Genomic DNA, 27,868 nt, shown 5'->3' on the forward strand with positions numbered 1-27,868 from the left:
GGGATGTTCTGTAAGGTTCTCGATCTAAATGGAATGTGTCGTGGGGTGCCTGGGTGGCTCAGTCGGTTGAGCGACTGCCTTCGGCTCAGGTCATGATCCCGGAGTCCTGGGATCGAGTCCTGCATCGGGCTCCCGGCTCGGCGGGGAGCCTGCTTCTCCCCCTGACCCTCCCCCCTCTCATGCTGTTTCTCTCTCGCTCGTTCTCTAATAAATAAATAAAATAAATAAAAAATAAAAAAAAATAAATGGAATGTGTCGTAAACAGCTGGTTGGGCCAGTGAAGCCAGAACAGGCTTGTCCGTGCCCACCGGCCCTCACTAGCCGCCTGGGTCCTGCCTCCCTCCCTCTGCCCTGCTGTACCTAAGTGGGCCAGTTTCTAGATATCAGTTGAGGAAGGCTTCGGGCTGTCCCGGGACTTGGCTCGCAGTGTGGCTTCTTGGCCGGACACTGTGGCTGGGGCCCGTGGATTCGGAACCTCTTTAGCAACGCTCACATAAGAGCTGGCGGGGTGGAGAGTGGTTTGACCGCCAGGCACGGGACACGGTGACTCCCGGCCTCGCCTGTGTGTCCATGACAGGGCGCGTAACATGTGCGGTGCTTTAGAGCCCGAGGCCCCACCACGGGGGGCTCAGATAGCAGGGATTTGGTGGGTCTTCTCCCTCTGCACACTACAGGGCGTCTGTGTCCACAGAGGAAGTCACGCCTGAGCCTTCGAAGAGCCGTTGATGCCCCTGCTCTGGGAACGCCAGCTTGGTAACAGCCAGGCACCTCACTGCCTGTGGGGTTCGCCGGCAAAATGCTCCCCGGCTTCCCCCGTGGAGCCAGAGGCCCCCTCAGACAGGAGAGCCGTGGCCTTATTGGAACCGACGTGGGCATCTTTCCAGTTTATTGGGAAATTGCTTTCTTCCTAGGAAAAGCAGGTGCCTTTCAGGGGAGACATGTAGGTAAGGTTCCTCTTGGCAGGACTGGAGGGGCCCCCATGATGGACGAGCACACCGGCCCAGGTGATTAGGCTTGCAGCCCATGGGATGACGTCAGCCTGGGTGGTTCCGCAGTCGACATAGCAGAACTCACGCGACATCCTACATTTCGACTTCTTCCTACGACTAAGGCTTTGCAATGAAAATGATGAAGCTCAGTGAGGGTCTTTGCAGAGCCCTCATGAGATGACGTGGTTACTTACCCATGCTCTCGCTGTTGTTCTCGGAAGGTGCCCTGCATGCCCGCGCTCGCCCATCCCCACGGGCATTAATGTCTCTCCACACAGAAGGCATTTGAGAGCAATGAGGGTGAATTCTGGAGATGCACCTGCCTTTGAGTCTTGGCTCTGCAGCCTTGTGTGCCCAGCAGTCCCTGATGAAAGTCGTCATCCCCTTGCAGGGAATTCTCCACCTCCCCCACGGAGAGCTCCAGAGCCGACTATCCCTGGGGATCCCTGGTCACACTGTGCATGGTTTCAATGGACAGGGACCTAAAGGGCTCCCGCCCTGCTCAAATGGCTGTGCTCTAAGTCTTGAGAAAATAGCTAAGTGACCAATTTTCCAGACTTTTCTTAACATTATCAGGTCTTACAGAAGAAAAATTTAGTACTGAAGAAATGAACAATAAAGAATTTCTAAGAGCAATCAAAGGAGAATTGCCTGAATAAAAGAAAGCGGTTTCTAGTGGGTGTTCTGGTTCGGTGGATTTCTGGTTTCCGATGGCTGATCAGATACCCGTGTTTTGCTGATTCCAGAAATCTTTCAGCTGTGTGTTCCTCCACATTTTTCCCAGAGTAAACAGCATTTGCTGATCTTAATTATCTCTTCCCTTGGTGACTAAAGGCCATTATCCTGAACATCAAGGATGACTGAATGAGACTAGAGGTAAATAGAATTATAGCGAAACCAGAACATTCCCTGGAAAACAAACACCACCAATAACAAATTCTAATATTGCTTCTTTTTCTTAAAATCCTATAGATAGAAAATGCCTGTGGTTTGGATTCTGAGTAAAATATTATACGATTTTTCTCTTCTGCCATTCATGTCTCATCTTCGCCTCCTGTCCAGAGCATCTTAAAGTTGTTAAAATGAGTTCTCCTTCTCACAGTGACTCTGATTTTAGGCCTGGAAAATATAATTTGGGTTAAAACTCGATGGGGAGTCGCTCACACGGATGGGTTGCCGTGGTGATGCGTTGGAGAGGGGAGATGAATGGCCAGCGGTATTTGCAAGAGCCTCGGGTCGGGCTTTGTCTCTGCACCAGCTGGTGGGCCTCCTCTTTCCAGCACCCCTCCCCACCTGCTGCCTCCCTGAATCACTGCCCAGCACTGAGACTATCACGGAGTAGGGCATTTCCTGGGGTCTCCGGGCAGGGCACGTCCTTGCTAACAGATCCCTGGTTTTGTTCAGCTATAGAGTGGCCAAGTGCTTCCTAGGACAGCTTGAGCTCTTCCTAGCCACAGAGGATGCGTCTCTGCTGGTTTAAGCTAAACATAGTAATTTCATTTCCACACCAGTAACTGGGTTGGGCCAGGCCTTAGGACGGTTCTGGCCAGGGAGAGTAGGAGGAAGACTGCTGGGGGCATCTGGGAACACTTGCCCTGCAAACAGAAGTGGACGGGTGAGGATGCTTGTCTGTGACCCTAGGCGTAGGAGTCTGAGGATTGGAGGCCTGGAGCTGCAGACAACATCTCACCACCGTGCAGGGGAGGCTGAGAGCATCACAAAGCGGGAGACGCAGAGTCGGGATGTCTTTGAGGTGGTGCTGAGCTCACCAGTGCTGAAGCTGCCGACCTGGGGCCATCCTGACTGGTGGAAAGAAGCTTTGGACCTTATTGCCGAGATGTGTGCCCCCCAAATTCGTATGCTGCAGTCCTCACCCCCTGTACCTCAGAATGGAACCATTGGAGACAAGGTCTTTAAAGAGGTAATTAAGTTAAAATGAGGTCTTTAGAGACCATAACCCTAATGAGGATTAAGGTTATAATTAGCAACCAATGGATTAGAATCAATAACTCACAATGCAATATGACTGGTCTTATAAGAAGAGGGACTTTAGACAGAGACATGGGCAACGCACGGAGGGAGGACCGTGTGAAGACACAGGGGGAAGACGGACATGGACGAGCCCAGGAGAGAGGCCTCGGACGAACCCACCCTGCTGACACCTTGATCTTGGACTTCAGCCTTTAGAACCGTGAGGGAAAGGTGTCTGTCATGTAAGTCCCCACCTGTGGTACGGAGTTATGGCCGCCCTAGGAGACCCAGACAGGCTTACGAAGCAAGCCGGCAACATTCAACCCTGACTCAAAGTGGCTTCAACAACGAGGACAAGGTCAGCTGAGTCACATGCGAGAAGTCAGAAGTAAAGCAGCCCATGGTGGTCTCCGAGTGCCATTAGACACCGGGCTCTTCCATCTTCCCGCTTGCTCGGCTTGTGGGCTGGCTCCAAGGGATGGCCGCCACATTCCCAGCTCCCTCCCGTGCAGAGGCAGGGATGAGGTTCCTACACATCTCTGTTTTGTCAGAGTCCTTGTGTCTCACTGGCCAGGATTCCAACATACATGCATCCCAAACCAAGAACTGGCAATGTGCATGGGATTACTGTGGCTGGAGTGACCTAGGAAGGAGCCAGTTTTCAGCTACGAAGGACTGCCAGTAACCAAATATGAGTGGTGCTTTACTAATACAGAAGAAGAAAGTAAAACGGAAATGGTGGTTGGAAGGCAACCAGCAGGGTCCACCCAGCCCGCACATCCAATCACCGCCAAACCTACTGATTTTACCTCCTAAGGAGCTCTTGGATTCATCAACCTCTCTGCATCTCCTCTACCATTACTGTAACCCAAGCCACAGTCATCTCTTGCTGGGACTTCTGCAGTAGCCTATCAGTTGGCTTACCTGCGCACACCCTGGTCCCCTCTGTCTCTTCTAACGATAGCCTAAATGATTTTTGAAGAATACAAATCACATCAAATCTCACCTTACTCAAAATCCCACAGTGGTCATCTAGAACTAATGATGTAATGTATGGGGATTAACATAAGAATAAAAAAAAAAAAGTTAAAAAAACAAAAAAAATCCCACAGTGGTCCCACATGGCATAGAATAAAGGCACACCTCCTTACCTCTGCCTGTAAGGCTCTGCCGGGTCTGGTCCCTGCCCACCCCTGCAGCCTCGTCACGGGCCACAGGCGTCTCGGACACTCCTCCTCAGGAACAGGGCTGTTTTGTTTTATTGTTCCTCAAATTCACATTGTGCTTTTTCACTGTGATGTTTGAGTCTGTGCTGTTCCGTCCCCCGAGAACCCTGTCCCCTCTACTCTTCCCCAGCTGGATGCCTACTCATCCCTCAGGCCTTCCTGGCCCCCTTCTGGGGGAAACCTCCCATCTTCTCTGACAAAGGCCAGCCCACGACCGTATGACCACTCCACACTCAGAGGCCTAAAGGTGAACTGGTTATTCTCACAGGTTGAAGAGGCTCAGTCTCCTCCTGGCCTCCCCCGGGCCCACCCACGCAGCTCCCTCCCACACCTGGGGCCTTAGTGCCTCTCTTGCCTTGATTCCATTCCCACGTGGCCTGTCCTCAGCCAGAGGTGTGGTCTGCGTGCAAGGAGTGAAAGCCGGAGGCCCCGGGAGCTTCTGCAGAGCCTCTCCCTCCCACTGACGGGTGGGTGCAGATCCTGGGCACCCCAAACTCACGATGTGGCTGCTGCGTTCTCTAACCCAGGCCCGTGGAAGAGGACCTTGGAGCATGGGAGCGCTCCTTCCCTGAGCTTGGTGGCACTCTCCTCTCGTGTGGGAACTCCAGGATTGCCGTGGCCAGGACGTGGCTCCCCTCACTCTCTATTGTGTCTCCTGCGACCTGGCTCGGGGCTAGGAAGGGAGTCAGGATGTAGATACTGTGTTGAATGGCGGAGCCTACAGGCGGCTCCAGCTTAACTGTGAAAGGCAGCTGGGGACAACCTCATATGCACAGAGGGCAAAGTTAGGGACATTACGGTACATCTGCTTGAGGGGGTCTCATGCAACCGTTTAAAACATCATCACAGGGGCGCCTGGGTGGCTCAGATGGTTGAGCGTCTGCCTTCGGCTCAGGTCATGATCCCGGGATCCTGGGATCGAGCCCCGCATCAGGCTCCCTACTCAAGTGGGTAGCCTGCTTCTCCCTCTCCCTCTCCCATTCTCTCCACTTGTGCTCTCTGGCTCTATCTGTCAAATAAATAAATAAAATCTTTAAATAAAATAAAATAAAATAAAAATAAAACATCATCACAGCTACACCGCAAGTAGAGAAGATACTTAGGACATACTGTTGGATTACAAACAACGAGAGGAAGAGGACATCTTTTTGTAATGAAGTCTTCCATCGCTCAAACACGTCCTCTCCAGCTCACTTCCCCCCAGGGCGGACACCGGCCCCTCTGGGTCCCAGCCTGGCGTGTCCTCAGGGCGTCTCTCCGAGACCCGAGCCAGCGGGCGTCCTGTGAGCCTCCCTGACCGGCTCTGTGGCGCTCTTGGTGTCAGGCCGTCTTCCCAGCTGGAGTGCAAGCCCCTGCGGGCCCACTGTCCGCTCCTGGCCGTGTCTCTGTCACCTGGCAGAATGCTAGGGGAACCCAGTGACTTCCCTCTGGGTGGCCAGGTGGCCTAATACCTGCTGGGTCCTGCAGCCCAGGGTCTGAAGTCCAAGCGTCGGCCGGGCCGCGCCCCCTCTGAAACAGGGGTCTTCCTCACCTGTCCCAGCGTCTGGATCATTGGCTTACAGCCCCTCCCTGCCTCTGTTGTCACAGGGGCTCTGCCCACCTGTCTCTGCGTCTCTCCTGTCACAAGGACGCCAGTCATGCTAGATCAAGGCCCCCAGCTTAGCCTGATCGTCTGCAAAGACCCTATCTCCAGCTGAGTCACATTCACGGGTACTGGGGGCTAGGTTGGGGTCATATCCTTCTCCCAGACACAATTCCACCCGCGGCAGTGAGGAAGAGAGGGGGGAAGGAAGGAAGGGAAGTGAGACTGGCCCCCCAGGCCCGGGCTGCTTCCTGCCCCTCCCAGGGGACACCTCCCCCTCTGTCGGAGGCTTCTGTCTGCTCCCACAAGCTCAGCCCCGAAGGAGGCACAGGGCCGAGCTCCAGGTCATTGTTCCAACACAGGTATGGCTCGCCTGTGGGTCTCTCGGCTAATGTCTCTCCCACTCCCTCCTAGCATTGCTCAACTTTGGGATGCCTAGTGCCCACAGTGTTTCAGCCCATAGCAAGATCTCTGCTTGAAGGAGAATGAGTGTTTCTTGATGGGCGGAGCGTGGGGTGGTGTTACCTTCTCCGGGACGTGTCCCCCACCCCGGGGATCAGGGTTTCATCTCCCCTAAAGAAGGTGGGCTCCACTAAGCAGGACACAGGTATTTTGGGTAGTGGATGAGTACCATCCTGTGACCGCAGGTGCTTGTCCCAGATGCAGACAGAGCCCAGGCCACACCCAGACCAGGGACCAGGAAGCCTCAGGGCTATGCCCTGGGGTCTGTGTCTTGGCATTTTCCGGGAGAGTCGGGTTCAGCTGCGTGTGCGGCAGGGTGGCTGGTCATTGCTGGTGGCTCTGCTTGGCTTGGGCTCCCGCACCCTCTGCACTGTCCTGGCTCCTTTTGACATCGGTGCCCCTCACCGACCCCAGTCAAATGCGAGTTCCTCTGAGGGCCTGGGCTGGGACGTACACTCTGTTCCTTCCTTGTACTTTGCTCGTGCTCTTGAAGACGGCAGTTGCTCAAATGCTGGTGGAGACAGGAGCGTCTAGGGCAGGTGCGGAGCAGGGGCCCGTAGGAAGGCAGCCCTGATTCACCGCGGTCGCTGGTCCCGTGTGTAAATGCTTGCACCCCGTGGCGGCTCTCGGGCCACCCATGTGATGTCACTCACGAACTGCAGGGCTGGGAAGATGTGAGTCCGTTCCCGAGGGCTCCAGCACCTGAGGCCCCCAGGGGTTCAGGCCCCCTGAATCTGCCGGGACATCCTCCACCACCTCCTTGCCATTTCCAAATCTCACTCCAAGAAAGAGAGCGAGAGCAAGGGCGGGAGAAGGGAGGAGGCAGACCAACAGAAGGGGTTGGCAGGCCCGGCTGGGAGGAGGGCTCGCCCTCTGGCAGGCAACGTGACCCACCAACCCCCTCATGAGGCTCCACTCCCGCCGCCTGCTCTAATAAACTTGAAACTCCAGTGACTTAAGTGAAGATTTCAGATTAACATTTAAATTAACACCGGACTGGAAATCTGGAGGCCCAGGTCGCTGATGTGACTCTGTTAACTTGTTCTGTGACCTGGGGCAGAAATTTAAAATGATCTTTTCTCATCGAGCCGTCCCTCCATGGGGAGGTCAGGGATGGCAGACCTGGAGGACTCCCTCCCTCCCAGCCTGTCCTAGAAGCTAGAGCCTTCCGTGCAGGTGGGGATCCCCTTTGACCCTGAGATGCTCTGCTTGACCCGTGAGTGTGGACCCTCCCCACCCCGGGGGTCTGGGACTCCAGGCAGTGGGGGACACAGGCCAGAAAGGCAGGAGTCATGGTCCTCCCTGACCACCAAGGCTTGGGGATGACCAGTGGCCCCGCCATCAGCTCAGGCCCTCTGGGGGTCCCTCTTCACAAGCCCTCCTTTACAGGGCCTCTCTTGGTGCCCCTGAATCCCGAGTGGAAGGGAACAGGTGTTAACATATGACCAGAGGGCCCCAGGGGCCAGACAGCTCCAGCCTTGTGGGCTCTCAAGAGCCAAGACTATCCCAGATCAGGCTGGAGTCTGAAACGTGGTTCTGCAACACAGAGCAGCGAGACCTTGGGGCTCTGGGATCCCAGGCGGTCACCAGGTCAGGTTGGGGATTCCAAGAGTCTGGACTCTTCCAGAGGGTGGGGGAAGGGGCCCGCCTTGCGCATGCCTGACGCTTTACAGACGCTGTAATCCTCGGCCTAGGATGAGGGAACTAACCGTAAGTCGGGTTTGTCCGGGCGTACGGTAAGCTGGGAACAGCAGTGGTTGGGCAGTGTGTCCTGGAGGACAGGGCATCGCTGTCCCCATCAGCGGGAGGCCGAGCCCTGCAGCAATTCCCCAGCTGTATCTCTGCACCCCCTGGTCCCGGGGGCTCTGGCTGAGCTCATCGGGGCTCCTGCTGTGGGCTGGGAGGGGCAACACCAGGGCCGAGGGCAAGTGTCCCCTCTCTCTTCAGGAAGATCCTGGAACAGGGTCCAGAGCCAGGCCTAGCTGTCAGGGACAGGGACAGGAAGTGTGTGTTCTCTGTGGCCGAGCGTGTGGCTAGGCGTTCCCTCGCTGGGGATGGAGGGACACCCGCGGCGGGAGGAGACAGTGCCGAGGGGACAGCTCAGGCGGTGACTGACGCTGCTGGCAAGAGGCTGACGAGCCTTCCGTCTCCTGCTGGTGGTGGCCTTGGAGAGTCAGGCTGTTTTGTTCGGGGCACATTATGCCCAGAGACCGAGCTTGTCTTTGCTGATAATTTATTTAACACAGGTTCACTGCGGGAATGATAATACTAATACCTCACAAGCCAGTAGCAGACAGGATAATGTCTCTCTTTTTTAAATTAATTTATTTTTTTAATTTTGTTACGTTAATCACCATACATTACATCATTAGTTTTTGATGTAGTGTTCCATGATTCATTGTTTGTGTATAACACCCAGGGCTCCATGCAGAACGTGCCCTCCTTAATACCCATCACCGGGCTAACCCATCTCCCCACCCCCCTCCCCTCTTGTTTCCCGGAGTCCATAGTCTCTCATGGTTCGTCTCCCCCTCCGATTCCCCCCTTCATTCTTCCCCTCCTGCTATCTTCTTTTTTTCTTCTTTTTAACATATAATGTATTGTTTCAGGGGTACAGGTCTGTGATTCATCAATCTTGCACAATTCACAGTGCTCACCATAGCACATACCCTCCCAATAATGTCTCTTAATAAGCCAACAAAGAAATAACACACTCTGAACCAATGATGATAGATTAATGGCACTATTGTTCCAGGCAAAGGTGGGATGAAAGAAACAAAGCCCAGGTGTAGCCGAGGTGGACTTCTCTATCACTTGTTCCTCGGTTGAGTCACTCCTTCCAGCCAAACGCTGGGTGCCAGTTGCCTGGCAGGTCCCTCGCTGCTGGGCACCGCCCCGGTGTGGGCAGGGAAGGCGGGCTGTTCCCGAGCGTCTCTCTCCAGGGCCACTGCGCACCTGCAGCACAAGCCTGGCCACGGCGGGAACAGGCGTCTCGAGATCTTCCGAGAGCTACCGAGATGAGTAAGGAGTAGACTTGCCCAGACAGAACACTCTTCGGAAGGCCTCACGAGTTCTCGGTATTTAAGCGCTAAGTGAGATCACGTGATAACAGCTGCTCGGTACGTTCCTACTGAAAAGCACTCAGTAGCTCAGCGATTTTTTTTTTTTAAGATTTTCTTTATTTATTTGACAGAGAGAGACACAGTGAGAGCAGGATCACAAGCAGGGGGAGAGGGAGAGGGAGAGGGAGAAGCAGGCTTCCCGCAGAACAGGGAGCCCGATGCGGGGCTCGATCCCAGGAGCCTGGGATCATGACCTGAGCCGAAGGCAGACGCTTAACCGACTGAGCCACCCAGGCGCCTTTTTTTTTTTTTTTAAAGATTTTATTTATTTATTTGAGAGAAAGAGTGACAGAGCACGAGAGGAGGGAGGGTCAGAAGGAGAAGCAGACTCCCCGCTGAGCAGGGAGCCCAATGAGGGACTCAATCCCAGGACTCCAGGATCATGACCTGAGCCGAAGGCAGACGCTTAACGACTGAGCCACCCAGGCGCCCCAGCTCAGCGATTTTGATGACATCATCCTGACACGGCCTCCCCAGTGTCAGCAGTTTCTTTCTGGGATCAAAACAAGTTATTCAAAACAGGTTCAAACCACATACAACTCTGTCCGAAACAAGCTCACAAAACAATTTGAAATCCCCACCATGAGACGCGTGTGGTCCTGGGGACACAGACAGGACTTGTTGTTCCATAATAGGTAATCAAAGAGGTCTAGGGCTGCTCACAAGGGCTGAGAGTCACCTGGCCAGGAGGGATGGAGGCGGGACGGCGCCCGGGCTGGCCCACGCGCCCCAGCGACTCAGGAGTGAATCCTGGGGAAGGGTGCTTGATCTCCCAGTCCCGGCCGAGAGATGGGGGTGGTCCTGGGGTCGCTCTCACGGGGCTGTGTGCGTGTGGAAGTCACGCCACATGGGAGCACAGCTTAGTCCACACCTGGAAGGCAGGGAGCAGACAAGGGTGTTAGCGGCCGGCAGGATTCTGGTTGGCTTTGTTCTCATTGGTGCGGGCTGAGCCCTCAGCCGTCCCGTTCCGATGTCTGATCAGGAGATAGCGCTAAAGTGGTGGGGTCTCCGGTGCCAGAATTCACATTCCGGGCATTTAAAGGTTATGCTGTTCTAACAAAGGGACTGAAATATTTGAGTAAGAACGTGCTCATGCCTCCTTCTACACCAGAGCAGTCCTGAATGGTGGGGGCCTTGCTTGGGAGGAGGGGGTCGTTCAGAAAGCCAGGTTCCTCCAACACCCCTCATCCACGGTTGGGGCAAAGACAGCAAGTCCAGAATCAGTTTCCTGTTGAGCAAATGAGGCTGATGTTGGAGGCATCATTTCATTTACTTGTTAATGGTGACAATTCTCAGCTGGGCAGGAGGTACCTAGAAAGAAGGGCTAAATTGGCCATATAGCCCATTAGAGGTAAGTTTCAGAGGCTCCCTGAGGTTTTAAATCCAGCAAAAATGTGTCATTGGGAGCAGGGCCCAGTTTGGGGCAAACGTTTCCCATAATGCAGAGGTTCCCTGAGTGTAATTAATGCGGCCCAGTGGGGCTTGGGGATCTCTGACAGGCTAGGAGCAAGGGTCTCTCTATTCTTTAAAAAAGCATATTTTAAATGAAAAAGTCAACTGTATGTGGTTTAAAAAAAGACACTGTACGAAAGAGTATACAAAGAAAACTAGTCTCAGTCGACTGTCTTTGAAAACTCTGCACATTTCTGCTTATGGAGAAGCAGTCAGAGGACGAGAACCATTCCCTGTTTCTGGGAAGTGTGTACTTGCTGAGGGTCCAGCTAGAGAAGGGCTCGGAGGGGGCCTTCCTCTGCCCCTTCCAGAGGTAACAGATGCTTTGTGCCTTGTTTAGCATGCAAGGCCCTGATGGATGAGGTGGAGTATGACGTCACCAAGGCTCGGCAGAAGAAGACCAAGGTGGGCTTCTTCCGAATAAATCCTGACGGGACGCAGGAGAGGAGAAAGGTAGCGGAAAAGAAATCATGAGCCAATGTATAATTGCGGATGTGGGCAATTACCAACCATTTATCCAAACAGCAGTTGGTCTTAATCTTGTAACCTTCCTCTTGTTCAGGGTATCAGCTCTAAATTGCTTCTGAGTCCTGGGGGACCCAAAGTAATCTTTAAGCTTGAAATTGAAGTCTCTCTCCCAGCACCTAAATTTTGTGTCTTGTCATGTCTGAAGACATTGCGGCACTGTTGTTCATCAGGATAAAAATAGCACTTCCATGGTTCTTGGCGAGGCCAGCAGGGGTCCCAGAGCGGCTTCCGGGGCTGACTGGAGCCACTAGAAAGCTGAGCACCCTCCCCAGGCTCCCACTCCTCCCTCCAAGGTCTACAGAGATTGCTAGTGGGGTGGGAAGGTAAGACCCATCTCCGGGACAGACACCGGCACTTGTCTGAAGGGAAAGAAGGATGTGCTTCCTCGCAGAGACCCTCTGGCGGCTCTGACGGTGGGTCTGAGAAGCTGGGAGGGTTGGGTGGGGCCACTGTGAGTGCCGGCTCGTCTCCTCCCCAGCCTGGCACTAAGGTCCTAATGCTCCAAACACGGAAGCCGACCTCAATGCCATCCTAAACAAAATACAATCGGAGAAGTTATTCTACAGCATCACTTAATTCACTCCGAGCTAAACAGAAACAAGTTTGGGGTTTCTTGCTCTTTAGTCCAATGCACTGCACTCTATTTTAGAGCAAATAATCGAAGAGGGCTGTCTGCTTTTTCCCCGTCTTCTGGGATTGCACGCCCATCAGAGAGGAAGGCAGGAGGGGAGGACAAGGTCCAGCAGAGGACTCCATGAGGTGTTGCACTGCGTGAACGTGACAGCCTTTAGGGAGGGCCTCGGTGTGATGTTTGCCTCAATCAGGAGGGCGGGACGCTCTCCTCCAAGTCAGCGCATCTGCGAGGGTGGGTGCTCAGGTCTTTCTTGGATTGGTTGTGTCCGCCAAGGACGGACCCCGAAAGTTCAGATCGTGTCACCAAAAGGATCATGCTAACTGCAGGCTGCAGGCCCTGCTTATCCCCAGGTACCCCCCGGCCCCACGGGGTCACAGCAGACTGCGGAGGAGCAGCCCGGGGCCCTGGCGCCCGCCGCAGCAGACCCCCACGGTCAGGCAGGGCAGGGAGGAGGCTTGCGGACAGGCCAACACAGCTTCGGAAACGAATGGGGTGTTAATATCAGAGTAGGTTAAAATGTGGGCTATCTGACACACTGTTAGCGCACCTAGGCCACGAGAAAGGAAGACATCTGTCTTTAAAGAGTAACAGGGCAAAGGGGAGGGTCCCAGGCAGAGGGAACGCGGCAGGTACGCAGAGCTCTGGGCCCGCGGTGGGTGGAGGGCCGCACGGGGCTCGCGGGGGCACACCCGGCCCTCCCGCGTCCTGGCTCAGGTCCCTCCCAACAGAGTCTTAGGTTCACCTGGAGAATATAGGTCTGCTCTCCCCTTCCTCCTGCTGCCAAGGACATTCCACTTTGAGTCAATCGGGTTGAAATAACTTGTTCGATTTTGCCGGAAACACTCGGTCCACAGGGCTATTTGAAAGCCATCCTTCCACCGCGTTCATCGGTTTGACCAGGGTGACCTCCCAGTCCCGGCTACCGGCGGTGGGTGCTACCCTGGGTCGTGCTCCGCTTGGAGCTGCCGCCGGCCCTGGAGCAGGGCTCCCCCCAGCAGGCGTGTGGGTGGGTCTGCGGTGCCCCGAGAAGACGGGTCTTTAAAGCCCCCCTGTTTGGGAACCATGTGGTTTTGGGGTCGGGGTGGAGGTCAGTTTTCCTGCCTCTGGCCAACTCACAGCAGAAGGACCCCAACGGCCCCCATTGTTTAAAGAGCCCTGCAATCTTCCCCAGGAAGCTACTGGAACGTCTTGCATCCTCCAACTCAGCTAACTCTCCCCTGCCGTGATTCAAAACCCTGTGGCGTTGTTTTCTTCGGCCAGCAGGCTGCTTGGCCAAACTTGAAATGCAGGGGAGCCTCGCGGCATGAAGTCAGGCCCTTCAAATGCCCATCTTGGATGGGAGCCAGGTGGTTCTTGCTGGTGTGGATCCAGAGGCATTTCTCTGTCCTTCTGCTGTGAGCTTGCAGGATGTGTGTGCTCAGCTTGGCATTCAGCAAGGAACAAAAGAAGCGCCTAGCAGGACACTGAAGGAGGGAGGGTTCGCACCAGCCGCCCAGGCTGGGAGAGGCTTCGGATGCCAGGGTCCCCTCCTGGGCCTCAGGGACGTGGCTGGCCAGACGGGCGACACCACACACCTTCCTGCATTTTTCTGCTTTTTCTCTCCCCTTCTCATTCTGTGTTTCTCCAAGGATAAAAGGAAATGTGCATGCTGTGTCCTCAGAGCAGAGTGGGTCCTTGGAAAGCCTCCCCTTCCTCAGAGCACGAGTGGGAGCGCCCCCTGAGAGAGTCCAGGTTCTGAGGGGACAGAGGATGAAGCGACGTGAGTTGGCCTTCCGAGCACAGCGTGGATAATAAATGCACAAGATGGCCCGCGTCCACGCAGGGCTTTCATTCTGTGTCTGGCCTGGTGCTGGGGCTGGTCTGGGGAGGGCAGCGTGGATGGGAGGCACGTGTGCCCCAGCTCCTCTGGGCCAGGTCTCGCTTGGTGAGAAGATTCGAGGGGGCATATTCTACCCCCAGAGGGCGGCCAGGGAGAAAGCAGCCCTGAGCTGTGGCCACAGATGCCCTGCCCCTGCGTGCCTGCTGGGCCGCCGCCCCCTTGCTGGCCCCACTGTGTTCTGGGGGGCCGTGCCGTCTCCCTGTCCCTTGCTGGCTCTGAGCTGGCCTTGTGTTGAGCCCTTGCTTCGGTCTTTCCTCCCTCAGCATCGTTCACACACAAGCAAGGGCTTGCCTGCCCCTGGGGTCACTCACTAGAGCCACAGACTCCCAGACGTGGCCACCCACGTGGCCACCAGCAGGATGCTGGGAGGTGGGGACGCTGCAAGAGCTGTCCCTTGGAGGACTGGGTGGGGCCCCGGTGGTCGGGGACAGGGCTAGGGGAGTGGGGGCGCCATGGCAGGTGCAGAGACTCCCAGTTCCCTGGGGCTGCAGCTGACTTCCTGCAAGACCTTCCCTGTGCCTGACCGTTTTTCCCGGCTGAGCAAGAAGGGAATAACCCCCCAGGGAGCAGCCCCAGGAATGGGGCTTTCAATCCTTCTTGGGATCTTCAGAGTACTTCTCAAGTGTGCTGGGCACAGCTTCTGGAAAGTCCCCAGTGGAATTAGGCCCGAGCTCCTCCTGGAGAGCACGCCTCTACTGGGCCCCCACTTCCCATAGCTCTGCCCCTTCCGCTCCCAAGCCTGGGGGCCCCCAAGCACGCGGTCACTGAAGGTCCCCCTCAGGCACACCGCCGCTCCGTGGGCCTCCACGTTTCCTTTGAGTTATGCTCACAGATCTGAGCGTGAAAGTGTGGGTGCTCCCGGACGGAGGCGGGAGCCCCCGCCAGCTCTCTACCCAGCATGGGGGCGGTGGCCAGACCCTGGGGGAGGACGCCCCTAAATCTCTGAGTTGTGATGGGGCCAGGCCAACACGCAGCTGCTGCACAGATTCAGCGGGCTGCAGGGGTCCGAGGGCCCCCCCCCCACCTGAGCAGGCTGCAAGGGGATGGCACGTGGGGCAGGGGTCTGAGAACTGTCTCCTTTGCTTTGATTGACATCATCTTCCAGGTAGCTCGGAGGCCTTCGGTGTCCGGTGTTAGGGTCCGTACCGGTCCCGGGAAGGGACGCGCAGCACGCGGGCCACCATCCCCAGAGACTTACGAGCCTGTGCTGGGAACGTTCTCCCTGCTCCTCGTTCTAAATGGAGACACTGAGTTCACACACAGCCACGTTTTGTCTGACGTTGTTAGGGAGACGCGCGCGCCTGTCCTCCTCTTGCCGGTGGCGTCCCTGCAGGCGAGAGGGGCAGAGGGCGCACTGAGCCCTCCCCCGGTGCCCGGTGCCGCACGAGCAGCCTGTCCCGCCAACACCTCCCCTGCTCCGTGACAACGCCAAGCCCATGTGGCAAGGGGCAGTGCCATGGGCTCCTAGGTCACATCTTCCTTGTTTTCAACAACTGGGTGGACGGCAGGTGTTGCCAGACAGTGAGCGACACAGCACAATCCAACCTGGAGGCAGCTAGGTTTTGTTTGCCTGCTCAGCAAGCGTGTATCCTGCTCTCCTAAGAACTACAACAGCCAGACCTGCAGGAGTGGGGTGGAAGCGAACCTGTGCTCTCGTGGTGGAGACCGGAGTCGTCAGTGGTTTGCAGACCTACAGTCCGTCCACTGGACACAGGACCTCCAGTCCTCTGCGCTCCTGCCTGGCGGGGCCCCGGACACGTCTGTGTCGGGTACGAGCAGGAGATGCAAATGCAGAGCCTGAAGGCTGGCTTTGCCTCGGCTGACGGAGAATATGCCAAGTTCTCTAAACTTGGAAAGTTCAAACAGCAAATCCCATCAGTCGATAACGATGATGGTGTAGACTAGAAGGTAATGCCCTTTTTGGTAGATTCTTTTAACACGTCTGGAAGGTAAATAAGGCCACTTTAATTGGCTTCATTTTCTTTTTTTTTCTTCCCAAGTAATTTCCACGCCCAACATGGGGCTCGAACTCACGACCCCAAGATCAAGAGTTGCATGTTCTACTGATGGGGCCAGCCAGGCACCTCTAATTGGCTTCATTTTAGAAATACAGTTGAGGCTCAGAAAGCTTTAGTGACTCCCTAAATTTTGGCAAATTGGTATTAATTTAATTTGCTGGTAAGTCAATTTAGACAGATTCCACATCATTTGCTATCAATAGAGCTACCACATCCTGTTACATCCTGTATAACACCGGATTCCTACGGCATCTTGGAGTTGTGCAGTGCACAACTTGCAAAACTGTATGTGGGGCCCTGTTTGCTATTGTGAGGAGAGGCATGGGCTTTTGTAATAGACCAGCTAGGAAGCAGAGGGGAATTTAGTCCCTTGGTGGTTTTCAGACTGTAGCCTGCCACCTGCCAGTGGGCCATAAAATTGGTGTGGTGGGGGGAAACCGGCATGTGAAAATATACATAAAGTGTCAGAATGCATCTTATAGCAAAGGAAACTGCTATCTCATGACACCATGTAACGAGCTGCGATGCAAAAAGTGGGTCATGTCCAAAAAACTGAAAGCCACCATAGCAGATGGCTGTTCTCAGCATGGGACAGTAGCCTAAAGATACTTCATTTGGGAAGATCGTTAATACCCAAACAGTGCTGCAGTAATTCCTGACTCCCTCTGCAGAAACCGCCAGGACTTGTCTGAGACCATACACCATGGCAGACATAGCTGGGAGTTTGGTGGTCTATGCAGTTCCTAGGCCAAGGATGCAGGGCAGCAGGGGGGGCTGATGTCTTCCCAGCACAGCGGCGGCCCCAGCGGCCTGGCTCCTGGCTCCTGCAGTCTCAGCGGCTGTGCCCGGCGCCGTGGCCTCTCTGCCTCAGGATCCAGGTGCAAGTTCAGCCCGTGCTAAGTGTAGACAAGACGAGTTCTCACCCGGAAGGAGCGACACCCTGACCACCGTGAACACCACGAGTATAACCATAAGACCTGCTCCTGGCACAGAGCTCCTGGAACCCGGGTAGTGTCCTGAGTGAAAGGGATGAGAGCTGATGCTAATGAAGTGACCCTTGGGGTTGAACTCTCAACCCCACCCAGGCCCCTGGGGAGGGAAGGGGGCTGGAGGCAAAGTTCAATCACCAATAGCCGATGATTCAATCAACCACACCTACGAAATGAAAGCTCCATCACAACACTCAAGAGTATGAAAGGGAAAGCTTTGTATCATGTTCCTCTTTTAACACGTGGGAGATTTGGGGCAACCCTCTTGGTTCCCCTCCCCCCTTGGGAGCTTCGTACTATCACTTTGCTATATCGCTCAATAACCTTGCTTTGCTGCCCACCAAAAAAAAAAAAAAAGCTGGGGGGGCGCGCCTGGGTGGCTCAGTTGGTTAAGCATCTGACTTTAGCTCAGGTCGTGATCTCGGGGTCCTGGGATGGAGTACCCACCGTGCTGGCTCCCTGCTCAGAAGGGAGCCTGTTTCTCCCTCTCCTTCTGACCCTCCCCCCCCCATGCTCTCTCTCTCAAATAAATAAATAAAATATTAAAAAAAAAAACACATGGGAAATTTGTCCTGAAGCCCCAGCCCCACCCCAGCCCCAAAGCACTTCTCTCCTAGGTCAGGGCCAGGAGAGCTTTAAAGACCCACGGCTAAACCCCTCTCTGGGCAAGGGAACCAACCACTGATGGTCTCCACTGATGGACACCCCGACTCGGGTCTCCTGGGGGTGCCTGCTTGAACACAGGAAGGGGGTGGCAGGAGCAGGGTCCGTTCATGGGAGGCTGGAGGGCGGCTCTTGACCGTTCAGCATCTGGTGCTAAGTGTGGAGTGCTCGGGGAGTCGGGGGGACAAGCAGCTGGTGGGAACCCCAGTGTGGTGGGGGAGCCTGGAGATGGTGGTGGGGACCAGTCAGGCGTCCTTCCTTGCATTTTCTGGTCAGCAAGAGGAGGAGATGGTGTGTGGATGGATTGTAGGGCTGGGAACTCTACCGAGCAAGCAGGAATTTGGGGGATCACCCCTAAGTTGGCCTGTGGACATTGTCAGCCCACAGATAACATTGTAATAAATGTTACTTTGATAATAGTTGTGAATAAAATTATGTCTCCAGGAAACTGTAGTTCACCAACAGAAAAAAAAAAACAACCCAAAAAACAAGCCAGAAAGTTGTTTTCCAGTTTTTAAGTGCAAAAAAAGAGGTTATTTGCCAGTGCGTACAGACTACCCTATGTGTACACGTACGTTGTGGGCAGAAGGCTTCCAGAATACACATCACAGTGGTGATCGCGGTTATCTTTGGGTATTACTGTGACTGTCTTCTCTGTTTGTTTGTCTTTTACATTTTTTTCCATAGTGAACACATTATCACTATAATTTAAAAACACAAAGTGTGCATTCATTTTTTTTTTTTTGAGAAATCAAAAGAATTCCATGTCATTTCAAGAATTCCCCAATGCTTAAATGTAGCACTGTTCTTGTTGGAAAGCCACGCATGGACTCGTGATTTTCTTTTCTACAAAATACTTGACATAAAGCTATACTGTGGCTTTCTCCTGATTTGCTCAGTGCCCGTTCCTGGGCTCATACTGGCATATGAGTAACTCAGTCGGCACGCACTTGTCCTCTGGACGTTGTGAGAGTCTCAGGAAGATGGTGTCGGACTGGGTGGCTCTTCAGCTCTGTCTCTGGTCAGGCGCTGTCTTCTCCCTGTAGCCCTTGCTGGCCAAGAACCTCCCCTGGGACTCAGGTCTCGTCTCTCCCAACCTCCTACTAGGAAATGAACAGGTGTTAGTGTGTTCAGTCCGAAACACTGACTGGTCTGCTCACGCTTTTCATCTTGCTTTCCTCCCAAGGAAGAGCAAGCGGAGTGAAACCTAGTCCTCAAGACCATAACACTTGGGGTTCTTTCTGTGCACTTGTGAGGAAAATGTGTTTGGTGACTTTTATTGTGTATCGTCTTTTATTTTCCTTCTCTAGATTCTTTAAAAAGAGAAATATTACTACTCAGGCTTTCACTGAAAGTGCAGCATAATCCTTTAGTGTCCCATGGTGGGAGCCAAGTCCTTGCTCACACGGGGGTCCTGTGTGGGTCTGCAGGGAGTCTGCTCCACCCGGACTCCTCGTCACCGTCCTTAGAGTCCTGGTCATGAGCAGGATGGTGGGGGAGGGAGGATTCCTTGGGAAGGTTTTCTGGGCAGACCTAATGAAAAGTGGGATGCCTTACTTCTGCCCACATGCCATGGAAACGGCTGAGCTGTGTGTCCAGGAGAAGAAAGGGACAGTACGGTGACCATTTTGCAGTTGTGCCCAGTGACACGGCGCGCATCCCGGGGCTCCGTGTGTGCGCGAAGTTTCCGCAGACGCGTTAACAGAGCTCGAGTACGGAGCAGCCCGAAGCTCGTCAGCCTCCCAGGGCAGGTGGAAACACCGGCTCGCCCCACAGGGCTTGCCTGTTACCAGGTGAGACCAGCCCCGCCCGTACTCTGACCGCCGAGGGTTTCTTGCCTGTGGCCAATTCTTCTAGCAAACGCTAGCAGTCAGGGCTCTACGGAGAATAAGAATCCCTCCAACTATTTGAAACAGAAAGGAATTTGATCGAGGCTTTTAGATGCTTCCACACAGCACACCCAGACCACCAGGGAACTGCCCGCTGGAGAAGGGAGAGTCCAGAGGCCACGGTTGAGCGGCCCACCTGGATTCAGGGGAACTGTTGTGAGCTGTGACTCAGGGCCCAGCAAGTGACTGTGGCCGCTGACCTTGCAGCCGGGATCTGCCTGCTGGGTCCGCTGCCACAGAAGGAAGAAAATGGAAGCCCTCACCCCCAGCCCCGTCCTACTACTACGGTTTCCACGCTGGGGTGCTGGGAACCGCTCGGGAAGCACGGGGTGGGGGGTGCAGACATGCTGGCCGGAGCCGGACCGCGCAAGCCGCGGATAGATGGCCTCCCCTCCCCCATCTTCCCAGTCACATGGGAATGCATCCATTTGGCAAGACCTCGGTCCCAGAAAGAACCCCAGCTGCCAAGAGGGCCGAGGCGTCCGGCACCCCCGTGCCCAGTGGAGGCGGGGGGCTGGGGGCCGCGTGCCAGCTTCCCCATCCGCCCGGCCCGCCGGCTTCCGGAGCAGAGTGGCGGCCTGTCCGTGGGGCGGCCCTCAGCACCGTGATCCAGGTGTGTGCGCTGCGTATCCGCGGCTTCTATGTCCTCCAGTGACACCTGCTCGTCTTAGTCCCAAGGGTTCCGTGAAGCCCAAAGTTCCTTCTTGGACCCAGGGTACCTTTGTGGTTACTGTGACCGTGGACCTAGGCTCGGGCCTCTCCCGGTCTTTGGAACACTCCCTCCGGTGCTCCGCTCTCCCCTGCCGGGAAGCCCCACGCTGGCCGCTGGCCGAGGGGGGCTGACCCTGGGTCTTGGCCCCGCAGCACTCACCTCCCTGGAGGCAGGAGCAGGAAGGGCAGGCAGGGCGCCGACAACGGGCAGAAAACACGCAGATGCACCTGGATGACGCCTGGTGGCGCCAACATGGGTCCGTCCCAGAGCGTCAGCAGGGGGTTTGCACATGACAGCCGGGACTCTGTGGGTGCGGAATCTGCATTCGGGAACTGGGGCCGGCCCCTGGTTTTGTCTGCTTGTTCTGGGGTGGGAGGAGCCTTCCTCGTGCTCTCTACCTCCCCCCACACATCCCGCCACCTCTTCTGCTCCTACTCAGCCCAGATGCTCCTCATTAGCCAGGTAGCCTCCAGCTACCTTCGCCCCCTTCCGGAGAATATTCCTGACCCAGAAAGTACCCACCTCCTCCACCACAGGCCTTTTTCAACCGCATCCCTCCCGGAAAGGTGACAGGCTCCACCTTCCCTTGCCTGCCAGATGCCGAGCGCTGAGCGAGGGCTGAAGGTTCCCGATCCTTCGCCCTGTTTGTGTCACCTGCTGGGCTGCCCAGCCCTTGCTCACTCCGTGTCTGGGAACCCTCTGCTGCACATGCAGCTGCAGGCCTTCTGGGTCCTGCGGAACCGCTGAGTCCTCCTTCACCCACTTTCCCGTCTCACGCAGCCCCTCTGCGCCCCCACCTCTGAATCGCCCAGGACCTGTCCCGGGGCTGCCTCTGGGTCAGGGCCATTGGCCACCCCCCAGACTGAAACCACCCCTGCCCACAACCGCCTCCTTCTCAGCCTGTGAGGTCTCCAGGGGGGCCGGGGTGAGAATGCAGGCCCGAGGACGGGAGCAAACGCACTAGCTTGGGGCTACCTGTCACAGAACAGAGAGTGCGAGACTCGGTCTCATGACCCAGGAGGGTGGGCAGGCCTGGCTGGGACCCAAGGGGGGCCCTCAGGCAGCGGGACTGTTTGTGGCCCCGGGTGGGGCGAAGGCACCTTTCCCCCCGCCCAACTGTTTGCCCCAGCGTGGGGGTGCTAGTGCTCTTCCTGGAGGGGCCAGCAGGGGGACCACAGGGCTTCCCATCCTGGCCACGGCCTTCCCCGCCCCAACCGCGGATCAAACAGTCCTGCGTCCCCAGGGAAGGGGGGCGGCGGGGGATGAAAATTAAAAGGGGAAGAGATTATTTTAATCCTCTTGGTGGGTGCTGCAGTAACTAGGGGCAGAGCAGCGGACCATTTGCCCCGTTCGGCTGGCGCGCGAAGGTCAGCCGCCAAGACCGGTCTGCTCACAGACTTCCACAGTGACAGGATGGCCTGCAGCCCAGACTGCTTCTCCCGTGCAGGCTCAGATCTTCCTACGCCTGGTATTGCAGGCGGGTGGGATTCAGGCTCGATGCCCTCTTGCGCCTCCCCGGGGTTTCAAACTGGGCAAGGACCGTGGGAGGTGAGCCGTGGGAATCCCCAGGACTCCCTGACGCCGGGTGGGTACACGGGGTCTTCTCTTCATTCTCATGCCGGGCCTCTCTAGCCCGCTGTGACCCGGGTGATCTGCGGCCTCCTCCAGCCTCTCTCTTGGCCACAAACTGGAAAAAAATCAAAAAGAGAACTCGAACATTAAGTTGCTTTGAGAATCTTTGGGGCGTCTTTCTGATTTGCGAGACAGACTTTGTAGCAATGTTCCCCAGGGGCTGGAGATGCCCGTGGGCAGGAGAAGCCACGGCCCTGGCCTGTGGCCAGGCTGAAAGGTACTCCATCCACGTGGCAAGCTTTTCATTCTTGGGATATGGGATAATTTAGTAAGGGTATAGTGGGAATTTTCAATGCAAGTTCTTCTCCTTTGGGTTTAAGAAAAATTTCTGGCAATATTTCTAGGAGGAGATGGTAGGCAACGTAAAATAAAGCAATGGTATATAAAGGTTTCCTGGTTCCAAAATGGCGAAGAATTACTGTCAAAGAATCGTATAAAAAGACAATGACCGTGGGAAAGAAATAGCCTCAGGACTGTCTACAGATATGTCTCTTGGGCAAGCAGAAAAGACAGAAACCTTCACTGTTAACATATTGGCTTGAAAAATCAGGCTGAACTTTCCGAACAAATTTTTTTCCTCTCTAAATGTCACTATCAGGGCACCTGGGTGGCTCAGTCGGTGAAGTGCCCTACTCTCGATTTGAGCTCAGGTCTTGATCTCAGTCGGGGTTATGAGTTCCAGCCCCACATTGGGCTCCATGCTGGGTGCGGAGCCTGCTATAAATAAACAAACAAGCAAATATCAATATCACTTTTACCTATGGAGTATCCTACTAGCCATCAATCTAAGTAAACTCCTATTTATTATTTTGAGCCAGTATTTGCACAGATTCTGTTTTATGCACTCGAACTGTCATCTGGAATCCAAGCTGACTTGGTTGTCACACTTTAATGCAAAATGTGCAGTGGGGGTTAGGATAATTTACAGCAAGGAGGGGACCCCTTTTCGCTGAGGTCCCTTCTAATGCTTCTGGACATCCTAGGTTGATGGTGTTCAGGGGCTCAAGACTTAGACGTCTAGGCAACAGACGAGGCGCAATCCCCCTTCCCCGTTTCCGAGGCATTTCCCCGGAACTCTATCCCTTCAGCTGTCACCACTCGGCCTGACGCCCTGCCTGGGGTTTCCTGTGGTTGGACTGTGTGAGGCTGAAGGCAGCCAGAGCTCCCCAACTCTCAGCTGAGCAGCTCTCAGGAAACAGAAATACCAAGAAGGAATTATCCCATTTCTGAGTGTGGGCTGTGTGTCTTCGGGCACACCTCCGTCTGACAAGGAGGTGCCCGGGTCCTGACCTGCAGGGAGGGTGAGCCGAGCAGGATGGCCCGCCCGGTGGAAGCTGCCACCACCCCAACCCCGCTGTGTGCTCGGCAGGCCCTCGCTGCACCACACACTGTGTGGACTTGCTCAGTGTTCTCTGAACCTCCCAGTTTTAAATGCCATGACCAGTGTAATGACCTACATGCGAGAGTCACACAGTGTTGAGGGAAAGAAATCCTGTCGTTTAGCTTAGTGTTAAGCAACAGAGCCGAGTGCCAAATATGGACAGTGTTCTTTGAGTTTCGATTTTAAAAAATAAACACTGAATGTAGAAGGCAGAGATTAATGGTCAAGGATTTGGCATACTATGACCCAATTTTTTCTTTTGCAAAGAGCCGCTCTACAACAAGAAGTCTACGAACAAGTAAACGGTCCCACATTTCACAGCGCGGGCGGGCTGCAGAGGCCTGTCCGGCGGGCATGCGCACTGAGGGCCAACAGGTGGGACTGGCCTGGGCTTAACGGCCAAGGATGCCAAGACTAAACACCCGGGAGTTCAGCTGGGATGCCACTCCGTGGGAGCCCAGGGCAGTGACTCGGAGGCCTGATGAGCCCCTGCAGACACGTACAGCCTGGGGAGAGGAATTGCTCCTGGCCTCTAGTGGGTAGAGCTGGGGTGTTGTTAGACGTCCTGCAAGCGCAGGAGAGGCCCCACAGCAGAGGATTCTCCGGTCTTAAATGTCAGCAGTGCTTAGGGGGAGAAGCCCTGTTCTGCGGAGATCAGGAGTTTTCTTTCCTCAGATGGGGAATTCCAGTGTTTGGGGAAAGTCATGGCTCTAACTACAGAGACGCCCCACTCGAGGTGCATCGCTCTCTTAGGATTGAAGAACGCTTGCTGCCCGCTCTGGACCTGGACTGTGGTCAGATCCGGCTGGGAGAGGGGGACGCGTCAGGAGGACACTGAGGAGTTGAGGTACCCAAGTCTGATGAGTCAGTGCACTGGGGCGACAGTGCCCCCCAAATTCACGTCCACCCGGAACCTCAGAATGTGACCTTATCTTTCAATAGGATCTTCACAGATGTTCTTAGTTAAGACGGGGTCATCCTGGATTGAGGTAAGCCCTAATCCAAGGACTGCAGTCCTTCCCAGAAGGCCAGCAGAGACACTTACGCGGAGGGGAGGTCGCCTTGGGAAGAGAGGCAGGGATCGGAGGGTGCCGCTGCAAGCCAGGGTCCCCGAGGAGGGCCGGGACCCCGGCAGCTGGAGCCGGGCCCGCAAGGACGCTCCCTGGAGCCTTCAGAGGGAGCGAGGCCCTGCCGACACCTCAGAGTCACACTCTGGCCTCCAGAAGGGCGAGAGCAGAGTTTTGCTGTTTTAAGCCACCGTGTGCAGAAGCAAGCAAGGCCGGAGCACGGCAGGGGTGAAGCGCGCAGTCCCGCAGGGGAGAGAGATTGGAGGCTCGGGCACATCCAGTCCTCACAACGTGAAAACCAAAACAAGACCTGGAGCCAACAGTCATGTATGGAAGACTTCCTACCAACAGTCGTGTGTCTGGTTTCTCTGGGTGATCTGGAGACCGGCCCCTGGGCCTCGGTCATCCCTCCGCCCAGCATGTCCTCTGCGGTGTCCACCACCCTCCGGTGGCCTCCTAGGCCGCCAAGCCCAGTGCTCACCGCTGGGGCGCAGTGCTTTCCGTACAGGTGGATGGTCCGGGTCCACAACCAGGTCTCTAACAACAGAGGCACCTTTTGAAAGACCAAGATGCCACGTGTTTGGAGAAAAATGGGAGCCTCGGGATGTCCTGTGGAAGGAAGTACAGACAAGCTCCCCGTCTTTGGAGTTTGGCTCTAGACGAGGGGCTGCCTGGCTCAGCACAGAGGGTCTAATTCAGTGCCCAACCTGAACATCCTTATCTCCGGTCTCCACGTGACCGGCACGTTGGGGACAGTAGCCCATCCCTCCCGCAGAGCTTCATGTGGGACGGAGAAGGGGAGGTGAGCTGTGACCAGGGCCAGCGTCGCCCAGCGGCCTGAGACCTGGCAGCCCCTCGGCCGTCCCACGCCGGGAAGAGGAGTGGAAATCTGTGAAGGGAAGTGTTGGGGTGGACAAAGCTCTGATTGAGAGACTTTAAATTTTAGATTAAGAAGGTCTTATTCTCCTGCCCATTGTTTAAGTCAAGTGAAAAAATAATTAGGCTCTTTGGGCCCTTCTCATGTCTTTCTCTGTGAACTTTCTGGAAACATGAGAGGGAGAGAGTCTCTCCAGCCATGATGAACTGTTGGAGTCTGGGCCCGTCTGGAGAGCTCTACTCTCCCTTCCGTATGAAAATGTAGAATTAGGGTCATCTCTAATATGGTAGAGGCTAGATTTCACTAACAAGATCATCTGTTTAGCCAGGTAGCTCTCGGGCTGTCCTGAAGGCACCGAGTTCTGATGGAGGGGGTCAGGCGATGCCGCCCGGAGGCTGGGTCTCTGTGGGTTCCCGGGGGCTGGGGGCTCCTGCTGGGCTGTGAGTGGCTCTCGGGTGGGAGGAAGTCGGAACAGGGACACTTTAGTCTGATGACTCCACTTTGGGCTTTCTAAATTTTTTTTTCATTAAAAATTTTACATTACCCAGGTAACACACAGTGATCTTAGCTGGAGGTATGCAGACGCTTGTGTAACCCACCTTCCCACCCACTCGGATGGTCAGCAGTCAGAGAGCCCCCACCAGCTTTCCCCATGCTCACCTGAACTCCCACAAACATCCACACATTCAGTATTTTTTCTGTTTTTGTCTTTTTGTCAGTTTAAAGTAATACTAAAATCATGCTCTATATATCCCTCTGAAGAATGCGGAAATGTTAAATAAAATAAACTCAAATGTGCAGTTTCCATGCTTTCCCCATTCTCTAGACTGAATTGCACCCCACCCCACCCGTATGTCGAAGCACTAGCCCCCCACGTGAGCACATTGGACATGGGGCTCTTAGGGAGGTGAGTCAGGTTCAAGGAGGCCACAAGGCTGGGGCCCCGATCCGATGGGACTGGGGTCCTCATGGGAAGAGAAGGAGGCTCCAAAGCTCAGTCTCTGCCGTGTGGGGACAGAGCAAGCCAGCAGGACAGTCCTCACCGGGAACGGAACCCGCTGGCGCCGCCATCCTGGGCTCCCAGCCTCCAGAACCAGGAGAAGTCCATTCCTGTTGCCTAAGCCCCTGGACAGTGCAGCCTGAGCAGACTAGGACACCCTCCTATTGAAGATGCGTCAGAACCCCTCCAGCCCAATGGACAGAGACCCCACCCATTTCGGTCAATGTCTGCCCCCCCGCCGACCGTCCCGCCGAGCGGCGTGTCCCGTGTGCTGCAGGACCCAGCAGTGTTGCAGTCAGACCCTGGTGGCATGTCCTCCTGCATGGTGAGCGTGCTTCCCACAGCGCGGACGCCCCGAGGGGCAGGGGTCCCACCATGTGTGCGCTTTCGATTGAGCCGCGTTGCCCGATTATTCTCCCCTGAGGCTTGCGGCATTTGATCCCCCCGCCCGAGGAGGATGAGAGCTTTCTTGCATTTTCTCCTGCTCTGGATTACATCATTCTTTATTTTTGGTAACCTAATCAACGAAAGGTGGTATTTCACTCATCTCAATTTTGCTTTCATTGGTTCCGAATGAAGTGATGCATTTTTTCAGCAGCACACCATGGGGTTAGATTTCCTGTGTTTCCAGGTGTGTGTGTGTGTGTGTGTTCTTTACCCGTTGTCTGTTGGCTTGGGTCTTACATCATGATTATTTCACAACTCAGCGGACAGGGACAGGACCTCTCGTCCGCCCTCCCCGCTGCGCCCGCGTGTCCCTGGTCACGGTGTGTGGGTGGCCTTGCCCCTTTTGGCGCATGCACAGCCTTGACTCTCGACAGCTGGGGGTTTCTCCTCTTGTCGAAGGAGGCCTCCCCACTCTGTCGTACTAACAGTTTTCTGAATTTTCTCCCAGGAGTTTGTGCTCTTAGGTGTAAGTGTTGCATCTGCGCGGAGCACGGCTTTGGCGTGGCGTGCGGTGCGGTCCAGCTTCCCCTCCCTGACAGTGGAAGTCCCGGTTAGGAAGCGAGCCATGCCCCCCCTCCCGGGGCTCAGATGACACCTTGTCAGCTCTTTATGAAGATGAATTTGTCAGAGACTGAAACACAAACTTTCCCTCACATTTTCCTAACACCAGAAGTATTTCTGTGGCTTCTTTAGAGCGTGTGTTACTTTCCAGTTGGTACACTGTCCTACGTCTGTCCCGAACCGCATCTTCTCCTTGCACCCCCGCTCCCTGCACCTCACAGCAGAGGATCTGCTTCCCGTGTGTTCTCAATGTCTGTGAAATGAAAGGATAAAAGAATAAACCTCTGCCCGTAGAAGTGCCACTTCTCTATTGGTTCTGTGTCGTGTTTGGGGACGATTTGCGCTGTTTTGTGAAGACTCTAGGAAAGTGATAGAATGTCAAGGAAAAAAGAGGATCCGTCACCTGTTAGCCCCCTGAGCAGTTAATTTGAGGACACGTGTCTGTGGTCGAGGTGTGTGCTGATCAAGCCGGGCACAGTAGGGAAACAGTCTCTAGATGAGGTTGGCATTTCTAGGCAAGACTTGGGAGCTGCGGCTTTGTGCTCTGGTCAGTCCTGCTTCCCCGGAGGGCAGCTTCCCACCACGAGCCTCTGGTCCAGGAGGTGAGCCTGTGACAGGTCCCTGCGTCCCCGGTGCTGCCTTCTTCCCTGCGCTCGTGCACGCACTCTGCCCGGGATGGGCTTGAGAGTTGGCCACGCTCTGTCACGGGGGCAGAGGCACCGTGTTCCCATGAACCAGAATATTCTAGCCAAGGGAGAAAAGAGCAGCTTTAGCATTTGGGCATGTA

The 27,868-nt window shown here is 55.2% G+C and overlaps 1 protein-coding gene across 1 annotated transcript in view; it reads left to right on the forward strand.

Moving 5' to 3' along the window:
- Positions 1-11,158: 11,158 nt before the first annotated feature.
- The window catches only part of LOC102739070 (protein canopy homolog 1), a 35,395-nt gene continuing 18,685 nt past the window's right edge, over positions 11,159-27,868 (forward strand). The window contains 1 exon segment of the mRNA XM_081799783.1: positions 11,159-11,257. Coding sequence (XP_081655909.1) covers positions 11,159-11,257 — 99 coding nt within the window.

Source organism: Leptonychotes weddellii, chromosome 12, assembly GCF_054177405.1.
Source record: "Leptonychotes weddellii isolate Sample4059 chromosome 12, ASM5417740v2, whole genome shotgun sequence".
Classification (NCBI taxonomy): domain Eukaryota; kingdom Metazoa; phylum Chordata; class Mammalia; order Carnivora; family Phocidae; genus Leptonychotes; species Leptonychotes weddellii.